Genomic DNA, 21208 nt, shown 5'->3' with positions numbered 1-21208 from the left:
CCTTACTTTCAGCTTAGGAGCTGTTCAGAACACCGTTTCCCTGAAAAGGTAGTAGCAACTGCAAATTATAGTTCACAGATGAAAATGAGGGGACCAAAAGCAGACTGTACTGAAGGGGATTTATCAGGTAAAACTCCTTCCAAGGACTAAAGCCATACCAAAACCAAGAACTCTGAGAGAGAAGCTCATAAAACACCTGATGCCACCGTAACCACTTGACAGCACTTCTTGTTAATGAGCTCCTGCCTCCTGTGAGAGCTGTGGCTACGCAGAGCAGCTGCTGGGCACAGCACGGTGCTGACCCTATTCAGGGACATGCACAGCACCACGTGCTGTGCTAGCACACGGATCCCACCCAACCACGCTGCTGGGCCCAGGGTCAACACACATCCCCTTCTTCACGTGGAGCTCCCTTCTGGGTCCCGGGCTCCATCCTGATTCACTGCAGGCAGGGAGAAGGAGCTGAAGCCTGCCCCTGCCTCCTGCTTGTCATAGAAAAAAGATGCTGAAGCGTCTCTGTGGTTGCCATGGGAATAGGGATGGCAAGTGCTGGGAGCAGGAGTGAGTAACAGCTTAGAAACTGCCTCCCTGCACAGCTACTGCAAGCTACAACAGACTTCTAAAAAAACAATGTACAGAGCTCCTGCACCCTGCGTTGTTTGAGACAACGCAGTTCATTTGCTACTGGAGTCACTGTTTTCTTCCAAGACTCTTCAATGCACAGGGTATCTGTTCCTAACATGGTGCTGCTTTTCTGTTTCACCAGGAGCATAATTTTGTCTGATTAGGCACAGAAGAGGCTGAACCTTGGGGCCTGTATTTACACATTTTTAGTACTCGTGCATGTTGCATCACAATGGGACCACGTACAAGCAGTTAATGTTGTACCCTGCAGGATGCAAATCAAATTAGTCTACCTGCTTATATACTTATTTTCAAAGCAAACAGAAGGAAGCATGCTGGCAAAGTTCACATATTCCCGTAGTCTGTCACATCCTAGCCAAACAGAATTCTGTCCAGTCCCTGAATTTCCACAAATAAAAGCTTACAACAGGAAAAGGGGAGGGGGGAAAACAGAAATGGGCACTTACAGCTGTCAGAAAAGTCTAATAATTTGTACTAGCAGAGATGCAGGGAACAAATATAGATTACTGGCACCTCTTGGGATATCCAGGAATTAAAATATATTAATTCATTTTCTTTGAGGGTTTCCTCTATTGGAGAGTGATTCCCCTTTTCACACACAGAAACAGCACCAGAAACAACCCCAGGGAAGTTCAAGGAGTTACACTATATTGCTATAAACAAAGGATAATCAGAGCCTCTGCAGTTCTCTTCCAGTTCTCTGACACTGTGTCTTTCTCCATCATGAAGACAGATCATCTCTTTAATGGGTAAAATCTGGGAGAAAGAGAGGGAAAGGGTGGCCTAAGGGCAGCAGAAGTTGATAGAAAAAAGTCACTGCGAGCTCAGCAAACACACAGGAAGAGAGATGAAGCACTGGAAAGATGTTTTATGACTTGCAGGCTTAGGAACAATCTTCAGTTACTTACTGACATTGCTTCTGTAATTATAAATAAACCCTTTGGCTAGACAAAAGTCAAGTTTTTCTCACTTAGGAAGTCCTCAATCTGCCTGGTATGTACAGTCCCTCTTTAAAAACAAGCATGGGACAACACCACAGAACTATCTCAAGACAGGATACAGCATTCTCTAATATTTCAAATTTCCTTTTCATTTCAAATATATTTTTCATCCCTACATGATCTTAAGTGAGCCTGCTCACCAGAAAAATACTCCACACGACTCCTACAGCCTCTTGTAGTCCCGAAAAAAAATTTTAAAACTGTGCATGGAAAGTCTCACTCCTGTGTAATCCCATCCATCCCAGTTTAACACAAGCATGGCACTCTGCCTGAGACACAGACAACCCAGTCTTATAAAATCTTCCATTTGTATATCCCCAAGAGCCCAATGGGGCTCTGTCTTGGGCACACGTGTGCTCTGGTTATAGGGTACAGGAGGAGGAAATGCCTAAATGAGCAGGCCTACAGACACACAGTGAAGTGAGAAAACTGACTTCTAGTCCTATACCATAAACATGCAGAATCACATTCCAAAGGCCTGTGTATTGAATCAGCTGAAGCCTGTAGCTCAAAGTCCAGACTCAAGATCTGGGTGTGAACTATAGTAGAAATCTGCCAGTGACCTTCATGAGAAGTTCATCTGAGACAGATGATGCTGAGAAAAAGCACTGCAGTCAACCATATGACTCAAAATAAGTTTGTCCCCAACAGACAAGGAGCGCTCGAAAAACCTGAAAAGCAACTGAGCCACAAGAAGAATGATAACACTCTCTTCCTAAAAGAAAATGCAGAACCATTTTGGCTAGTATTAATAAAATCTGCCTATAACTTAATCAAGACAGCATATATACCAAATCAGTTAAAATATACAATTATATGCTCAATTTCAGCAGGACTGTATTCCACGCTGGCCACCTCTCTAGCTCTCACCCCATCGCTATGCATTAGCCACTACCTCCAAGGTGCTTTACTTCAAGCACAGTAAGGACTCAAACCCAGAGACCACACCCACAAAGAAGACAATGGCTGCCAATATTGCAGCTCCAACCTTTTCTTGTCTCCAACAAAAGGTGGTGGTAGGAAATTACCCTACTCTTGCAGAGCTGCCACAGAGCCATAGCAAGGAGTGACAGAGGTGACAGGCTACTGGTGCTGAAGAGACAGACAGGAAAAAAGATGGAGGAGACAGAAGAAACCAGGAGGATGCATGCAGAAAGGAGTGAAGGAGAAAGTTACGAGAAGTGAAGAGTGAGGTGAACAGACAGACTGTATTGAGCAAATTTCTATCAGGACAATAGAATATTGATACTGAACAATACAATCCCTTTGTAAATGTAACTTTTAAAGATAATTGAGTTAAAGGTCATGGGATCATGGAGTGTAATATTTTCCAGGCATACTTTCAGTACCAACCTTCATGGTGCCAGAGGGGTAACAAAAAGAACAGTAGAAAAATATAAATTTAAATGTCAACATTTATCTTTCATCACTGTACTGACAAGTAGAGTACCTTAAGCAATAGGGAATGTGCTGAAGCTACTCTAGACTAGAATAGTATCCTGCTCTCATTTGCACATACCCCAATCAGGAGAAAAATTAGGTAAGGCAATAAGCTAGTAAGGGTATCCATTTCCATAAACACTAATTTATGTGTAACATATGCAATGTCCTTCCCCTCACTCTGTTTGCTATTTTTAGTTTGAACTGAGCATAGTCCCTTGCCAAGCACCTCTATGATTCATGTTTCCTTGTGCCTCCAGAGGCAAATACATCTGGATATATTTTAGAAGATCGCTTCTTTCCACCAGCTCTGGAGAATAGTACAAAGATCCGTCATCACTTAACATGCAAACCCCTGCAACCACATAGTTAGGGAGAACTGTGCAGAGCAACATCAAGCTCATGGCTGGATTGGGTCTCTATTTCAGTGAGTTTATCAGCAGCAGGGTCTGTAAGTCAAGTAAATCATTTTCACATAGCTGGAATTGGCCATTATGTTCAAAAGCATTTATCTGGACGCCGAACAAGCGTTTGTTTCCTGGAATAACCACTTATGGAGCATCTAGATTAGAAAGTACAAACATATTGGCTAAATTGAATTAAAGGCAGTCAGCCACTCCAAATTAAACACTCAAGTGAAGATATTTCCAAATACAGCAGCAACAACTGAGCATCACACAAATGGGGTAGCCTCATGTTTAAAACATAGGACTGAGAGCTATTAGATCTTAGCTTCCCCTCCTACTTCTGCTGTTTGTCTCTTCCTCTTGATCTCAAGTAAATTATTTATTGTCAAGATTTACATTTCCCTAGATTCAAAAAGAGGCAGTTAGACTCCCTGGCTTTAAAAAGCAGTGTTGCAATAATTAATTCATTATTCTTTGCAGAGCACTCTAGAATTATTAGATGCTGCTGCAGAAATGTATATTATTAGTGCTATTATATTTCACTAGCAATTCCCAAAATAACTCTACCTTGGATGAATTTACAGTATTCTAAATTCAGTGGTACCTTGACTCTTGAACCAGCATCTTTCCATGGTGTTGTAAAATGAAGGAAGGAAAACAATCCAGCTGTGATCATAACAGAGTTTTGCTTTGCACTACTCTACTCCCATCATTTCCTCCAGCACTGAATTATACACACATACACAACCATGCATGTGCAAGGAAAGACCAATCCAGTCAGCTCAGCAGTGAAAGGCAAGGGACCGGTGTGAATTCTGCAAATGAAACCAGTGGCCCAGCCCCAGTCATGCTGTGATGGTGGTGTGTCCAGTACCCTATAATTCTTTAGAAAAATGGTAAAGAAGATTTTTTAATAGAATTTCTCAAAGCTCAGCAACATTTGGGCTCAATGGTTGGAAAAAAGGCCTTCTTTTAAATGATCTTGTTTGCATAAGGTTGAGACATCTCTCCAACACTCAATTAGATCCATTAGCTTATGTAAATGCAAAACATAACCATATCTGCTGCTGGAATTGCTTTTGCTGCAAGTGCAGACTAGACAAATCTACACAGAAATTATCAGTCAGATGTTTAATAGTCCAGGCTACATCTCTGCTCAAATGCATTTATAAGATAGCTGTAATAACAAATTAAGGGTACAATTAACAGATTCCTGTCTCAAACAACTAACTTTGAGTAAGACTGTGTGTGAATCAGGGTGAAAAGTGACAATGGGTAACTTGGTACACTATCATATTCGCTTAATAAGGACAACAGGATGAATTAAATTTTCATTATCAGTGGGAGCAGCAGTTTTGATGGAAACTGATCTTACCACGTGACCACTTTACTTGACAACTTTTTAAGAGGTGTATTCTATGGCTTACCAATGCAACCCAACTGACACCCCTAATTGCCCCATCTTCATTACCTGTTGGTCATCTGGAGTCCATATGCCACAGGTGATCTGACTCTCCAAGTTTATTTCTGAAGACCAGTGTCTTTGTCCGCTGACTGAACCGACCAGCACAAATCCATCTCTATAGGAGATAAGTGCCTGAGTCCCATCATGGCTCCATGTAAAGTCGCTTACCTTAACATATCAAAGACAAGAAAATAGATATATGGGCCATGCAGGACTTTTTTACTGTTTTAATAAACAGCAGCAGTGCACAGAATGAGACAGGCCAACTATTAGCCCATTCTTGCATATTCCTTTCAATAAAGAAATGTTTCATTTCCTCCTGTGCTTTTTGAAAGGTATAAAGTACCATTCATTGTCCTCTTCATTTGGCCTCTCAGGACCTGATCACTCTTGACTGCAGAGAAAACATGCATACCAACCTGTGCCCCACGATCGTTGACAAGCTCCACTGACCATCTGCCTTCGTATTGTATCCAAACAAATATTCCTCCATCTGCATCACAGGTTGCTAATTTCTGGAAAGGTTCGTTCCATCTCACCAGCACAACCTTAGAAGATTACAAACAAAAACAGCATTACCAAACCTGCATGTTGTGCTAACAGCTGTATAACAAGAACCAGTTAAACAATACTGCCAAACAAATATCACTGCATTTAAACCCTAAAGATGCACAAAATAGCAATTTTCAGCCCAGCATTAGGCACCTCTCAAGAACAGCTGGAATCGTTTTGTCACGGTTGTCAGGAAACACGCAGTCTCTCACCATCAGGCATTTTTGGAAGGCATTGCACACTTTCAATAAAATCATAGGGAACGCTGGAGTGCAGGACTCCATTAGAGAAGCCACAAACAGGAAGCTCTGCACAGATTATTCAACACTCCCTCAAATGATTCCCCCACTGTAATCTCAGAGACTGTCAGACTCTTCATCAAATCATCACCTCTTGCTGACTTCAAATAAAGTAGCATGCTCTGCACACAATTTAAATACTCAGATTGATACTCATATTCAAAATAACCCCTGAGAAGAAATTTCATAGGAAAGTTGCTTTGCTACTGAGTGCAAAAGGAATACAAAGCAGCTTCAGGCTCTTCTTTCCACATTAGAGCTATCTGGGCTTTTCTAGAGAATCTAATCAAGTCTAAACCTACCAAATTGCTCTTTCATTTTTAATTAATACCACTTTAACAAATACAGTATCTCTTGAGACCTCAGTATAAAACTGAAAAAAGCATGTCATCCTAGTGCCTGAAGCAAAAATTGGCAGCAAAACCATTTACCTTCTGTTAGTGACTTTTTCTTAAAAAACTTTTTTCCCAAATTAGTTTTATTTCAAGAACATGCAGATATATATGGGACCCTTGCATTCACACACAAGTAAATTGCCCCCCAGCTATTTTACTGAGACACAGAGTATTGCAAACAAAGTAAACATATATTAAATACTCAATTAGTAGAGTGTTATTTCAACTACTTAATACACACCCAGCTCTAATGATGCTTTTTCATAAAACTAAATAGATAATTAATCATCTGAAAGAGACAGGCAAAATTTTCCTGAAATACATTTTGCTGTTTACAGAGATGGACTGATCCTCCTAAAGATTCCAGTCCTAAGATGAGCTCTAAGTAGACAGACCCTTCCTGCTTCACAAGGAAATCAGCAGTCGTTTTCAGAACTAGGATATAAATATGCATACCTAAAACCTAAACTTGACAGCTGAGGGATGATCTTATACTTATTCAGTGAGTGCTACACTTATGCAGAGTGTCAAGGTCAGAACTTAAGAACACGTCTATCGGTGGACCTCACCAACCCGAAGCATCAACCCTTGAACCACTAAACAACCACAGGAAAACCATTTATTCATTCATATGTAAAAATTATGGGGAGAAGCAAGTATGACAAATCACCTCTCTGTTGTTACACAGCTTAGAAGAATCCCATTTGAGATTTTGCAGAAAACCACTTGCTTTTACTTAACTATAACCTTGCAGCTGCACTCTTAAGTCACCAGTCCTGCTTCCAGTTGGGCAAATTATACCATGCCCCTTGATGGATTATATCACACAGAACTTTTAAAAAAATTCTTATGTTGGAAGAGCAGTAAATAAAATATTCAATTATAGCAATGCAAGCAGATGCACTTTGTTGGAGGTTTCACTTTGTCCCTTCCACCTAAACAATAATAGCACAAATTTGTCAAAATTTTTTTTCATTTTGGTAAAAATCCAATGCACAGAGCCATAATTTCATCCACCCTGAGGCAAAATGCAATGATGACATAACTGTAGTTGTCAGCAGTGCCTAACAACATTATGAAAGAAGTGAAGAAAAACTCAAGGATAACACTGAAAAGTCTTCATCTTTAAAAGCTGGGAGCTGTTAAGGCTAATGATGACTATTAATGAGTAGAAGGTACATATCACCACTAAAAAACAGATCTTTGAACACTTAGACACTGCTCACATTTCTCAGATCATACCAAATCAATTCTGCATCATACCAGAATGAATTGCTAGAAAAAATTTAGGAAGAAAAAGAGAACTAGTTGTTCAAATAACATGAATGCTTTAGCTAACACCATTAAGAGTGCTACTACCTGTCTTAAAATTGCCCTGTTTACTCTGTCAAAGATTTGAGATAAACACACAATTTTATAGATTAGACATACAAATTGACTTTGTAATACGAATTATGGGCAAAGTGACAACAGTTACTTTGTTGTGTTTTGTTTCTTTTCTATTTTAAACAGGAATCTTGTTAAAAGTTGAAAATTTTAATTCAAATTCTGTACAACCTATCTTTTGTTTAGATTTGATAAAACATCCAAGGGTACATTTGAATGTAAACAAGATTAACTAGAGCCTCCATCTATCTCAATTAGATACAAATTAGTAACTTCCAAAATAAACTTATTGCTTGTTAATCAGAAATGAAAGTGAGACAATGATTTTTATATGCCTTCTGATAATAGCCTCATATGGAAGCAGATTTGTAATTTGAAAATTCAACTCATTTAAACACAGAGCAATTGTTGTTATTTTATGAGGTCATTTTAAAGATGCTGCCATAATTTACATTTCACATCTGACTACAGGACCTGAGTCCACAACTCTTTCAGTAATTCCAATTCAATTTTAGACACTTAAGACGCTGAAGAAGAGATAAAGAAAGGAAAGATTGCCTTAAGTATTAAGATGACTTTTGGCTTTTATGTTGGCTCAAATGTAAAGCATATGAAAACATGGCCCATTGACAGCACACTTAAATAACGCATAAGCTTGAATTACCCCTCTGCAAAGAGGAATTTTACTGCTAACCCGTAAATGCAAAGATATCATTACTTTTACTAACAGCTTCAACTCACAGAGGACCCATTTTTACTTCTGCCTTTATGGTTCTCTGCTTTCTACCTAGCATATTCACACAAGTACTGAAGGTCTGAACTGTTTTATCTTGTATTCAAAAGAGCAAGAATGTTGGTGCATGAAAGTAAGTTGTCTGTGGGTCATCTGTGGTCCACACAGCCTTTCTGTATTGGCTAATTATTTTTGCTCATTGGCTGGTTGATTGGTTGGTTGGTTGTGGTTTTTTTTAATTCTATAAAAAATACAAATTTTGGTCGTTCTGCATCACAGGTATTAATCAGCTTCTAAACCACTATCTTACACGGGATGTGATCTCCCATGAATAAAACTTCAAGGAATTCCTGGCCTGAGATGTACATTGTGTTAAGTACAATGTAAAGGCCAACATATTTCCCCTAAACAAGATGCTTTCCACAAAGTCCAGTGAGATATTGAGTCAATCTTAAGCTTTCTTTGAGCTCCTTTTTATAAAAGGAACAGTGGCAAAAAAATTTGTCTCAAAAGTGCAGCATTCAGAACCTTCAATATCTCTGGCCTAATTGCCAAATTGATTTTTAGGAATTTAATTAATCCTAAAGGTGCTAGAAACTCTACCCAAGAACTCATTGCATACTTTACTGCTGCTAACAATGTTATTATCTATTAAGATTTTAGACAAGAAATTTTGAGTAACTGCAATTTTGGAGTAGCAAATGTGTGATTTAAAGTAAATGTGATCTTTTCCCAACAGAAACCAGGTCTGGTAATCTAAATTTATTACACTCTATTGACACTTTTATTAATTGTTTCTTATTTTCTAACACAACACAAGACCACTAAAATCCAAAGCATTCTGAGAGCTTTTGTTATCCTTATTTTCATCACAGTTTTTGAAGGAGATGACTGAAAATATGACACCAATCAGTTTTGCAAGAGCAGAAGTCCTTAATCTAGAACACCATACAACAGTCATTACTGAAATCTTATTTCTGTACATACAGTACATAATTGCTAGAGAAGCAAAGGACAAACATCTACAAAAAAATAAAAGGGGTAAGTAACTAGGGCAATTAGTTCCTAGAGCTCCTTACCAAATTTAGATAGATTTTATTATGGATATACTGTAGTGAGTCACAGTGACTCATCTTTTTTAAATCTCTGATCCTCCATCCATTTTACTGGGGAAAGGCATATGCTCTAAAGATAGAGGTCTTCTCCAGCATCCATTTTCACATATGCTATGGAGATGTGCTTGCAGATGGACCGTCACAGCAATAGAGAGCAGAGAATGCTCCATGCCACTGTTTGATTACAGCACAATTTGCTACACCTGAAGAGCCACATTCCTGTATCTGGCACGAGCATTTCTGCATTTACAGTGAAGTTGACATCTTTGCAGGGTGCACAGGATGTGATGCATTATAACTCCATTGAGCATATGAAATAGCTGGCCTTTCCCTCCCAGATAAATCATAGTACATTTCTAATGCTATTGAAAGTGCTGAAATAGCTCCACCTTCCAAGCAGTGACAGCAAAAGGCCTAACTGTTCCCAGGACAGAATAAAAAAAGAGATTAGGCTATTGCCTACAGTAGCAGAGTACAGGACTCAGTCTAGCCAAAGGCTTTTTTCAATCCTATGCTTTTAGGAAAGTACTCAACTTTTTAAAGGAACATACAAAGGTTAAAAGAAAGCATTGGCAAAAGGGACTGGACAATCTACTGAGAAGCACTGAGCATCACCTATTTGCTCTATCAAGTAGTCCTATTATGCAGCTCCCTGATAAATACATTGATCTTTACTCATGGTTACAAGTATAAATATGTGCATACAGTAGGTGCAACACACTGGTACACATTACAGTTTATTAATTACAGGCCACAGAGCTGAAGAAATGTGTAAGTATATCTACCAAAGAAAAAAGATGGGTGTGCAGTGGGGAACAGAAATGAAACACTGAAGTACAAAAACCAGAGAAAACAATGACCACCTCTCCATGCTACTGTATTTCAGTGCCTCTCCCTCCATAGTACAGAGAAATACAGATACACATATATACATGTACGTGTATGTACATTACAAACATATAACATGGGTATGCACACGAATACACATCCCTATCAAATCCTTGAGAAACCTGTGCCAACTCTGTACATTCATTAGTTAACTAATTGACGTAGTTCACTGACGTGGATTTTTGTAACTAAAATATAATTTAAGAGTTAGAACAGGCACCCAGAATAAGCAGCAGAGTTGTAGGTAATGAGCTATTGCTTCTCATATACTTTACTTATAGCCAATATTTAGTTCTAAATGGTTCTGTATATGTTTAGTTCAATGATATTTAACTCTTTTAAATATTAGTATTTTTTAAAATAAAGGTCATCTAAGTTTTCTCTCTCCTAATTTCTCATGCTGCAGATTGCTTGCAATTGTTCTTACTTTCACCTTCACTTTTGAACTTTATTTCTTGCCATTACAATGATGTCAGGATAATTCTCTCCATTCAAACGAATTCAATCACACAAAGAGCATCATGTAAGTATTTTTCCTACTAATAATACTAGACAAAAAAGCAGCACATGCAGTAGACAGCAAGTTGGCATCACCCATCTTTCCTATCCTCCTTGTCTTCTATTGCATTGGCTAATGATACACTCCCTATCTCTCCCACACCTGCAGAGCTCTGATTTTTTGTTTCCAGTGACACTACACCCAGATGAAGTGCTTCGTTTGCATGTGGAGCTGTCACTTTCCTAGGTATGATACCCATCAAGGAATTATTATTACTAAGAAGAAACTACTACTATTAATAACAAACATCATGCTGCAGCTAAAGAATGGCAAATCTTTAATAGCATTTACATTTCTTGAGAAAAACTGCCATTCACAATAGGGGCTGCAGGTTACAGAGGGGGTAAATGAATGGCAAATGAGTTCTGGGAGACAGAAACACCATCCAAATTCTTCATGTTTCTCTAGTCTAAAAAATTAAAAGTGAGCTCTCCTCCTAGAAGGGCTGGAGCAGCTTCCAGATATCTGAGGGACAGATGTCATATAATATCCCCATCCCTGCCTCAGGACAAGCTGTGGTCAGTGGTGCTGTGCACCGAGGGCACGGCAGCTGCTCACAGCCCCCGGGGGTTCGGCTGCTGCCACCGGCACAGCTTTCCACTGCCACTCGTACATCCTTTATCCCAGGATCCTACATTTTCATTGAAAGAAGTGTATTATTCTGCAGCTGCTGTCATCTTGCTTGTTCTGCTCTTTGAAAAGGAGTGCCGACTTTTTTTTTTTCCTTTAAGCTTATAGTGTGATTTCACAGTATAACACTGTCAATAAGCTAAGCATGTCACCTGGGGACCCAGCCTTGTGCTAATTGAAACCAGAGGTAAGCCTGCACCAGCAATAAAGTGCTGACCTTAACAGAGATGAAAGGTCCAGGTCCAACTCTGTACCTTCTTCTGACTGCAGACTTCTCTGTCGCTTTCATGGGAAACCCAACTCCTAATCCATAACTCAAACCTCGGGTGAAGCTCTGAAGTTAAGGACAATGTAGGGATACATTAGAAGCTCTGTGCCGTTTTGTTGGATACACTTGCTCTAATTTTTCCCCCCTTTCTCCTTGGTGTTTGTTTTCATAATGCTCAGGGCACACATCAGGCTGACAAAGACTCAGATCACCTGTGCAGCTGCAGAAAGAGAAAAGGCAGGCAGGAGCAGTACAGCTCACCAGCAATAACCCTCTGAGTATGTACAGGGGAGGTATCCATTCTCCCAGTGCTCACTTTGTGTGCGAGTGGCTGGTACCCTCTGCAAGTAACACTGTTGCTCACCCACTGGGAAGAATGTTGATGCTCTCCAGCAAGTTTTGTTTATTTGCTTTGCAGTTGAATGACAAACATGCCTATTTTTAACAGGTATCTTGAGGCTGGCAGCCAACCCACCATATATACCGATTTTTGAAAGGTATCATGCGGTTGGCATCCAATCCCCAACGGATGCCAGTCTAAAAGCTTGAGGAAATGATTTTGGCAAATAGACAATGGCAAAAGAAGTTCTTTTGAGAGCTACTTTGAGGAAGGAATGCCTTTAGTGTAAGATGTTGTCTTAAAAATACCTAGACTGTCAACATCTCACTGAATACATTTAGGGACCTTGATAGTAAACTGCCAAGATGAGAACTCAGAAAGGCTCTTAATCTTTACAAATCTCCTTACTTTCCCTAAGTGATACACTTCATTTTAAGAAATACACCCTCAAAGTCTACTAGTCCCAAGGATTTGCCACATAACCATTTTATTTGTTCACAGAACACAAAATGTGTTATTGCCTACTTTAGAGGAAAACACCCCCAAGACTCCTCACAGGTACCAGACAAGAAGTATAATGCTGCTATGAATAAAGTGGCTTGCAGTTCTAAAGGAATTACTCTTTTCACTTTGGACTCACCACATTTAATTGTGGCTTCAAAGAACCACAGTTGTGGGGGACAAAAAAAAACCAAAAAACCAAAAAAAAACCAAAAAAACCCAAAAAAACCACAAAACAAAAACAAAACCAAAAACAAACAAAAAAAAAAAAACACAAAACAAAAAAAAAACCACACCAACAGAAATTAGCTGTATCCAAAGTATATCCCATCCATATGTTTGGGCAGCAGAAGATTTTACAGGTCAGAACAGAAAGTTGCAGGTGAGAGAGGAATAAGAGGTGATATGAGTCTAACATGGATGGGAAGATGTTGGTATCTAGCTACTGGTTCTCATCTGAATAAGTTTGTTAACTACTCCTTCAAGGGCTATTAAAGAAAATAGTTGGTTATAATCTGAAGGAAAATAATTAAGGCATGAAAAAATTAAGACTTAATCACCCATATGCACAAGATAGCTGCACACTATTATGTTCTTGGAAGGGAAATTTGTGGAGGTCTACTCATCTCCCACCTTGCACACAACAGTGTGACAGTGAGGTCTATGGTGTGCTTTTGACTCCTTTCCCTTCACAAGGATTCTCAAGTCCCAAAAGCTCTTTCACAGAAAAGACAGCTGTTTCCACAGAAAAATAATTTTAAAGTTATGCCACACTCACTTCATCGAGGGAAATTCCTTTATAGCATGCACATTACCACCACTGTCTCTTGTCAATGGTCATCCTGTACTTAGGCTGTAAGACACTTCTGTTTAATTGCCCATACATACACCCTATAAATGCAGGGGCAAGTCCAACTGAAATAAAAATAAATCAAAACTGAATGTTGGTCACCTTCCTTTGTAAGAAAAAAGATTTCACTTTGTTGTACTTTCCATACAGATAAAACACTGTAGTAAAGAAAGGAGAGACAACTATTCTAGCTAAAGATGAACAACCATTTTGCTATAAGATCAAAATACCAATAACAGTATAGTTCCCCCTCTTTCTAGCAAATCACTGATGAGCACCATTAGGAAAGGCTCCTTCCTGTTAAAAATAAGACACATGCAATAACTGTGCTGAGCTGGAAGTTCCTTGGGTTTGAGCATCTGTGGTGGAGTATTTTCCCACAAGAAAAAAAAGCAGTAGATTTAAAATCTCTGGTATTTAGTCTACATTAAACTAAAAGTACATGAGCTTAATGCTCATTTCACTAACATCTGACAAAACTAATAAATGGGGACCATTTCAAAAACCTCCACGTTTACATTCACTTTTGGACTGTGTATGAGAAGCTCATTGTAGATGAACCTCAAGCTTTAAGAACAAAAATAACACTCTTTGACATCCATCAATGCATCATCAGCGCTGTACGAATTCAGAGACCATGTACATCTTCATTAGAAGTTTTGAGGGGGGAAAAGTCCAACAAAACACCCCAAATGTAAAACAGATTTAAAATACCTTGTGTCATTTTTCACCTGAGAGAAAAATATTGGATGCAGAGATACAGAAACCCTGTAACAGAATCTGTGGCTTTTCTTGTCTCTCTTCCTCTTTAAAATATCCAAAATTAAGGAACACAAAGAGATTACATTAAAAAACCCCAACACCACCCCCTAAATAAAACCCAACAAAACTAAAGAAAAAAACCCACCACTAACAAAACAACAGAACAAAGCAGAGGAGACAATAAACACTACTGAAAACCATTCCAACTCAGAATAACTAGCTCTACTTTGCTTTCTAACAGCAGCTAATTAGGAATTCCTATACTATCTTTCCACCTTGTAAATGGTATCTTGTTCAGGAATGTATTGCTGGAAAAAGCCAGTGAAGTGACTGACAGACACACTCTCCCTTATACTCAATCTTCCCAATTTGGTGGCTAAAAATTCCTGATCAAGTGTTCATACAATAGCGAAATATAATTGTATAACTTTACATGCATATATTAATCACAAAAAAAATACTCAAGGAAAAAAACCCCTACTAGGATATTTAAAAAGAAAACTCTTAAAAACGTAATATAAATTCTGTTATATAAAACTGTGCTAGTTAACAAGAGGAAGGAGGTAACACAAGTTCTTCACTTTCTGGAGTCTATTCTGAGAAGTGCCAGAAAAATAATGGTGTCTCACGACCACACACAGAGGCTCTGCCCGTATCAAATATACTAAGTCTGTCTATCTCAAATATAACAAGGTGACAGATCATTTTTTGCTCATCAGATATTCAAACTCATACAGCACAGCAATTAAGTAACATTATTCCAGGGTTCTGACCATCATCATTAGCATTCATGGTGGAGAGTTTATTATCAGAAGCTGACCAGTGACTTTCTTCATGATTTTACAGGTTAGACTATAATTTAGCTTGAACCTGCTTAGCTGAAATCACTGTGAAAGGTCCACCAAACAAGTCTTAGACAGAACCTGACTGCAGCACAAAATCTGTGCAAGCCCTCTCTAAGGAGATGAACTTCACCCTTTAAGAGATACAGTAAAAACTTCATTTTTGCCAGCAATGTAAACAGAAAAGACCTTAAAATTCACAAGGAAAGTGTCAGAGAGTGTTGTCCAAGCATGATTATTTCTCTAAGAGATACAATACTTCAACCGTAATTTTTTTTTTCAAACATGAGGAACTAAAAATAATCCGAGCTTCAGTAGAAGCACAGATCAGATCTTCAAATCTGTTATGATCTCCCAGGTGATAATAGCTGTGCACTAATGTAATTAAGCTGAGTTATAAGGCAGATTGGAGACAGATGGTACAGCTGGGCACTTCACTGCTGAAGTGGGACTACTTTGCTATCTGAAATACCCAACTATTGTCATCCCAATCATCAAGTCCAACCATATGACCCTCTGTGTGAGTTACACACCGCTGTAGAACATTTCTGTCCACCAGAGGAATACTGGCGACCTTAAATTAGTCACAGATACTGAGAAAAGAAAGCATTTATATAATTTTTACTGGACTGCCTGGACTGTCTTTGTTTGACTCACAGAGACTGTGCATCCCTAATCCTTTTGTGAGATTGAGGAAATTTCACCACATTATTTTGCAAAGGTAGGACACCTGCTTTAACTTCCAGCACAAGGCCACCACCTGAACCCCCATCTGCTGGCTGCCCCAGTGGGGTCACTCATACAATGTTCAGCTAGTGGCATCCAGGACAGCTATTGAAGGCACTGTGTACTTGCTGAGATGGACGTAGAAAACAAAGCAGAAAACGAAATAATGTCTACTTCCAGGAAGGACAATGCAAGGGAAGAAGCAGTCAGTAAAACAGGGATTGCAGATAGGGCAGAACAGCCACTGAGCACCTGCACCTTTCAGGACAGAAAAGTACAAAAAGGAGAACTAAATTAACAATACAATAACTAAAAATCCCCAATATTTTACATGCAAGACATTCAGCTTAGCATATTAGAATAAATAAGACAACAGATACCTACCAAGAACTATTTTGTTAATATAGATACACACATATTACCCCCATGGAGGTTCTGATTCAGGGTTGAGACACACTGGCCCACTTAATTTGCAGTATTATGATACAAACTTCTGACAATGTGAATACCAGATAAAGAAATGCCATACTCTAAGAAATGCCAAATAGCAGATTTTGAAAATGCCATCCTTGCTTTGGCTGGCCTGCAATTCTGCACAGAGTGTTTTCAGAGCAAACCTCTGTAAGAAGTCTTATCTACATTTGCTATTTCTCCATTAAATAAAAACTGTATCATGATGCAGCTGGCCAAGTGACCCATAATTTCACTTGTCTGACTTCCCAGAGAACACAAGGGAGCTATGAATACAGGGCTGAATTAGTTACTCCGACAGAAGGATAGTAACAGGCAAAGTGGACAACCCCAGAAAGCACAAATCACTGTTATTGTTTTTTACCACTGTGGCACACAGAAGTCTCAACTAAAACTGACCCCCATGTTGTTGGAACTGCACATCTTATGATCAAATACAGCCTTTGGAGTTTTTAGGCTTGAAGACAAAGCAAAAACCCAGCTAGGCAAGCTCTGCAGGGAAGGTTTGCTCTACATAACTGTAAAATGACTGTATTACCCTCAAGAGGGGCAAACTATAGGTTAGGAATGTAATCCCTGGGCACCCCTATGGGATATAAGGGTCACCATGAGACTATCAGATTGCTAGCGGTAAGGGTGATGGGTAACACACATCTAACTAAGGACAATACTAGACCTTATCTAATGCAAATATTAACAAATGTATTGATTGCCAGTGGTTCAGAAAGCAGGAACTGAGGTAAAACTGACTTGCTTCTCAAAGACCAAAGAGAAACAATATTCAACCTTTAACAACCCTACCAGCATGTGAACCACAGACTAGAGATGGAAGTTGTCTGATCTGTATCCAAGAGCATGAGCCAGCTAGCTTATATGCACTGCATCACTAGAAAGTAATTTTTCTAGTCTAGTTTATCCTTTGCTTCACCCAAAAAGAGAGAGGAAAAGCAGTAAGTAGAAACATTTCTGTTCTTTTTTTCCCCCTCAGTAAAATCCTTAAGAAAATTTTATCAGGCAAAATGAGCAGATGTTTTCTATCCCAAGTCACTTGCTTGCCAACCAGCATATGGAATATTTAATGTTTAAAATACATTGTTATGGTCATAATTAGTGGCACAGGGTCTAGTTGGAGGCTTGTCACTAGCAGTTTCCCCCAAGGTTCAATACTGGGCCCAGTGTTGTTTAACTTATTCATGAGTGACTTGGACAAAGGGACAGATGCCTCTTGGAGATTTCACTGACACACAAAGCTGGGAGGAGTGACTGATACTCCAGAGTGCTGTGCAGCCCTTCAGAAGGACCTCGACAGGCTGGAGAGAGAGGCAGAGAACTCTCTGAAGTTCAGCAAAGGCCAACGCAGGGTCCTGCCCCAGGGGAAGAATAACCCCAGGCACCAGCACAGGCTGGGGGTGACCTGCTGGGAAGCAGCTCTGCAGAGAAGGACCTGGGGGTCCTGGTGGACACCAAGCTGTCCATGAGCCAGCAGTGTGTCCTGGTGGCCAAGAAGGCCAATGGCATCCTAGGTGCATTAGGAAGAGCACTGCCAGCAGGTCTCTGACTGTACCAGTCCAATGAAGTTCAAATTTAAAAGCAGAAAAAACTGACCCCTTATCAAGCATCCACAGCATTACTTCAGACCGGGCTGGAGAAAATACTTGCCTTCCTTCTATGCATGATTTTGATTTCTTTATGATTTACAGGTTTTAAAGTAAGCTTTATCCTTTTTAAAAGAGTTTTAAAGCATGGAAAGCAATCCAAGTTTTGAGATACTACATTAGAGGCAAGAAAAATTTAAAAATCCATACTGGCAAAGTAGTCATGCAAAGGGTCAGCAAGTACTGGAATGACATGAAAAAACAAGGAAGGCACGATATTAAATGTTACTGTAAGAAATAGGATGATGTTCAGGAAGCTGTATTTGAGGTTAAATATCAAGCAAAGCTTTCAGCAAATGAAAGGAATAGTTGAACAGTCTTCTAAAGGAAAAGGTGGAATGAAGCCAACCTTTGGAAACACTTCACACGAATTTTCACATAGTGTAAGAAGGTATATTGCAGGAATTTTTTTTAACTGACATGTGGTTATTGCAGTTCAGTAGTTCTGTTATTAAAACATTGTTTTCTTATTCATTAACTGAGCGTTAAGAAAAATAATTGTGTTTTATTAATGAACATAAATTATTTTAATTTTCTAATGTTTTTACAGAACAGTATCACTTTAAAGCTCATTTCAGTGCTGAAGTGTTGCACATGTATGGACTAAAGATGTATTATTTTAGGGTAAGTATGTGATAAAAAGAAAGTCCTATTCTATACAGCATATAAAACAGTCCTATTCTATGCAGGAGGGTAAAGAGCAATGATCTGTGTCTTTATATAACTATGACTAAATCACATTTTTGTGTCTGTCTACAGTCTTGGGGTATAGGTGCTGGCTGTCTAGATGGTCTGACACCTATTTTCATGTCTGCAAGCAGTAAGTCATTTCAGTAAGTTTTGCTCTGTGCATGCTCTTGTTACACTTTGAAATGTTAATCTGCTTACATTTCCAGAGCACATTTCCCACAGAGCAACAGAGTGGAACAGTCCAGAAAACATAACTTTCTCAGAAACCTTTAATAATTAGAGCAGTAACACCACTAGCATGATGATCAAACAGCTCTACTTGGAAATTGTTTGTTCATATCAAGCAGCTAGCGGTCTTGGGAGGCAGGCTAATTGTATGGGTGGTTCTGAGTGCGTCATATCAAAACAGAGAAATCAGAGGGTCGCCCTCTCTCCAAAAAAAGCATAATGGAATGTTAGAGCCACAGATCAAAAGCATGGAATCAACACTGGGACCCTAGATCCAACAGAAATTGATGTTCACCAAAGCTCTTTATGCAGTACCAAAGAGTACTCTCTGTTGGACTCAAGGGTACTACACAGACCATCGAGTACCACAACATTTAGATGCAGGAGTGAAGGAGCCCCAGGAAGCACACTCATGACCAAGCTTAGCTAGGCTAGCACAGGGCAGGAGATGAAGCTGAGTTGAGAAGGCTCCAGCTAAGCATCCCCAAACACATCTGTGTTGGGATCATCTGTGGAGCACAGAGATCCCACAGTCACAGCTCTCACTTACTAGCTTCCTCCATCATCCACTCTTCCCAGCTGGAAGTTGGATATGCAGCTCATGGCAACCACTGTCTCCTGCTTTGCCATCCCAGCCCACCAGCCAGAATTATTTCAGCAAACCTCCACGTCAGCACCAACCACATCCTGGCAGTTATATCCCACTTTGCCATCATTTCTATACAGTAATTCCTTCAAGGTACATTTCTGTAGAAAATACCAACAAAAATGTTGTGCCCACGTACCCATGATGCCAACACTTGACCACTGCTTGGTATGAGCCATGACAGGGGCATCCTGCCTGGCCTGCAGCCATGCTCCCAACCATCCTGATGCTGCATGCATCACTAAATCCCAAATTCAGTACGAGAGGAATGATTTTGCTCCTAACACGCCATTTGCCAAAGCTGACACCTTTGTTGAGCAGGACTGAGCATGATTCAGGGAGCCCTGGGCAGTGCCTCCCTGCAGAGCGAGGGATTGCAGAAGAGGCAGCTACTGAGAAGCCTTCAGTGCCCAGCTTCACATGATCTTGAAATATTAGATTTATCAGTACTAAAAATAAAACCATGTGATGCAGACTCATGCACTGGAGAGTCTGTTGTTAATGCCATGAAAACCCGATAGCTGAGACACTGTAACCATAAGCCAGTCATCTAGAGTTAATAATCTTATTTGCATTTATGACCCAGTTAGTTAACGCTATTTTAACAGAAATCATGCCAGCCTTCTTAATCTTTCTAAGATTCTGTTATTATTACTGCATAGGCATATGCACAATTTATTAGGCATTGATACTTTCAAGTAGGGAGGGTTTTTTCCATACCATTTCACTGATTCCAATCAGCAGGTTTGCGTTATGCTTGCCATTTGAAGGCCAAATATCAGCATTTTCCATTAACATTTTGGAATTACCTTATCTTCTGGCAATTAAGCAGAAATTAGTTTCTTTTTTATGCACATATAGCTCTCCTTTCTCAGGAGGATTTGATTTCCACGGTATTTTCAAACATCTAAATCATGCCTTTGAAATCCGTGTACAACATCATTAATTATTGTTTGGAATATTTTGAATTATCCTAAAATATCATGTCACCTATAAAGAAGCACAGCTCAGAGGATAACTACACCGGCTCCAACTTGAATGTAAGACTGCAGGTACTGTTCCTGGGGAGGTTACTATCAGGTAACATGGCAGGACTACATGAACTGACTGACTGATACCTTGCACATGTCAGAGTCGAGTTCATATATAGACAAACATAATTTAATCCAACCAAAATCTCAAGAAAAATGATAAACTGCTCATCACTATGTATTCACATACACATCACGTACTCACATGCATATCCATGAAAACCACGAGCACTGGAACTGCACCGATGAGATGTGCTCTTGCAGGCTAACAAAACCAGTAATTTTCTTAGCTTAGGTTTGCTTATTTCCTTTAACAGTTTAACTGAAGACTTCAGGCAAAGACAACAGTTCCTTACATCATGCCTTCCAGTAAGTGTAAGTGAAATGAACTCCAGAACACAAGTGCAGAAAGCTCTCTTGCTTTAGGGCCTTTTTAAGAGACAAAATCTTTTACTCACACATGTAATGCACATATTACCAAAAAAAGGCAACTCAACACCTTCTACCCAAATTTAAAATCACATCAGTTCCTGACCTCATTACATTTCTGGAATCCCATCCCTGAATGCATCTGTTTAGCCACAGATCTTGGCAACTTCAAGAAACGCTGGGAACAACTCTTACCTGGATTACTCTCTTTCAGTGCCTGAAAAGAGACCACACCGCTCTGAATTCACACACCA

The 21208-nt window shown here is 39.5% G+C and overlaps 1 protein-coding gene across 6 annotated transcripts in view; it reads right to left on the bottom strand.

Moving 5' to 3' along the window:
- Nucleotides 1-21208, bottom strand: part of TULP4 (TUB like protein 4) — a 172169-nt gene that overhangs the window by 52649 nt on the left and 98312 nt on the right. For 5 of the 6 annotated variants that reach the window (XM_048298827.1, XM_048298825.1, XM_048298828.1 and 2 more), the window contains 2 exons: nucleotides 5378-5506; nucleotides 4965-5126 (listed from right to left, as the gene is read on the bottom strand). In XM_048298827.1, coding sequence (XP_048154784.1) covers nucleotides 4965-5126; nucleotides 5378-5506 — 291 coding nt within the window. Of the gene's footprint in view, nucleotides 1-4964; nucleotides 5127-5377; nucleotides 5507-6874; nucleotides 6880-21208 lie in introns of those variants that run through there. The other variant, XM_048298830.1, reaches the window with a different exon arrangement.

This window comes from Corvus hawaiiensis, chromosome 3, assembly GCF_020740725.1.
Source record: "Corvus hawaiiensis isolate bCorHaw1 chromosome 3, bCorHaw1.pri.cur, whole genome shotgun sequence".
In the NCBI taxonomy this organism is placed as follows: Eukaryota; Metazoa; Chordata; class Aves; order Passeriformes; family Corvidae; genus Corvus; species Corvus hawaiiensis.
Note: the sequence above shows the minus strand (reverse complement) of the source record. Positions and strands in the feature narration are given on the sequence as shown.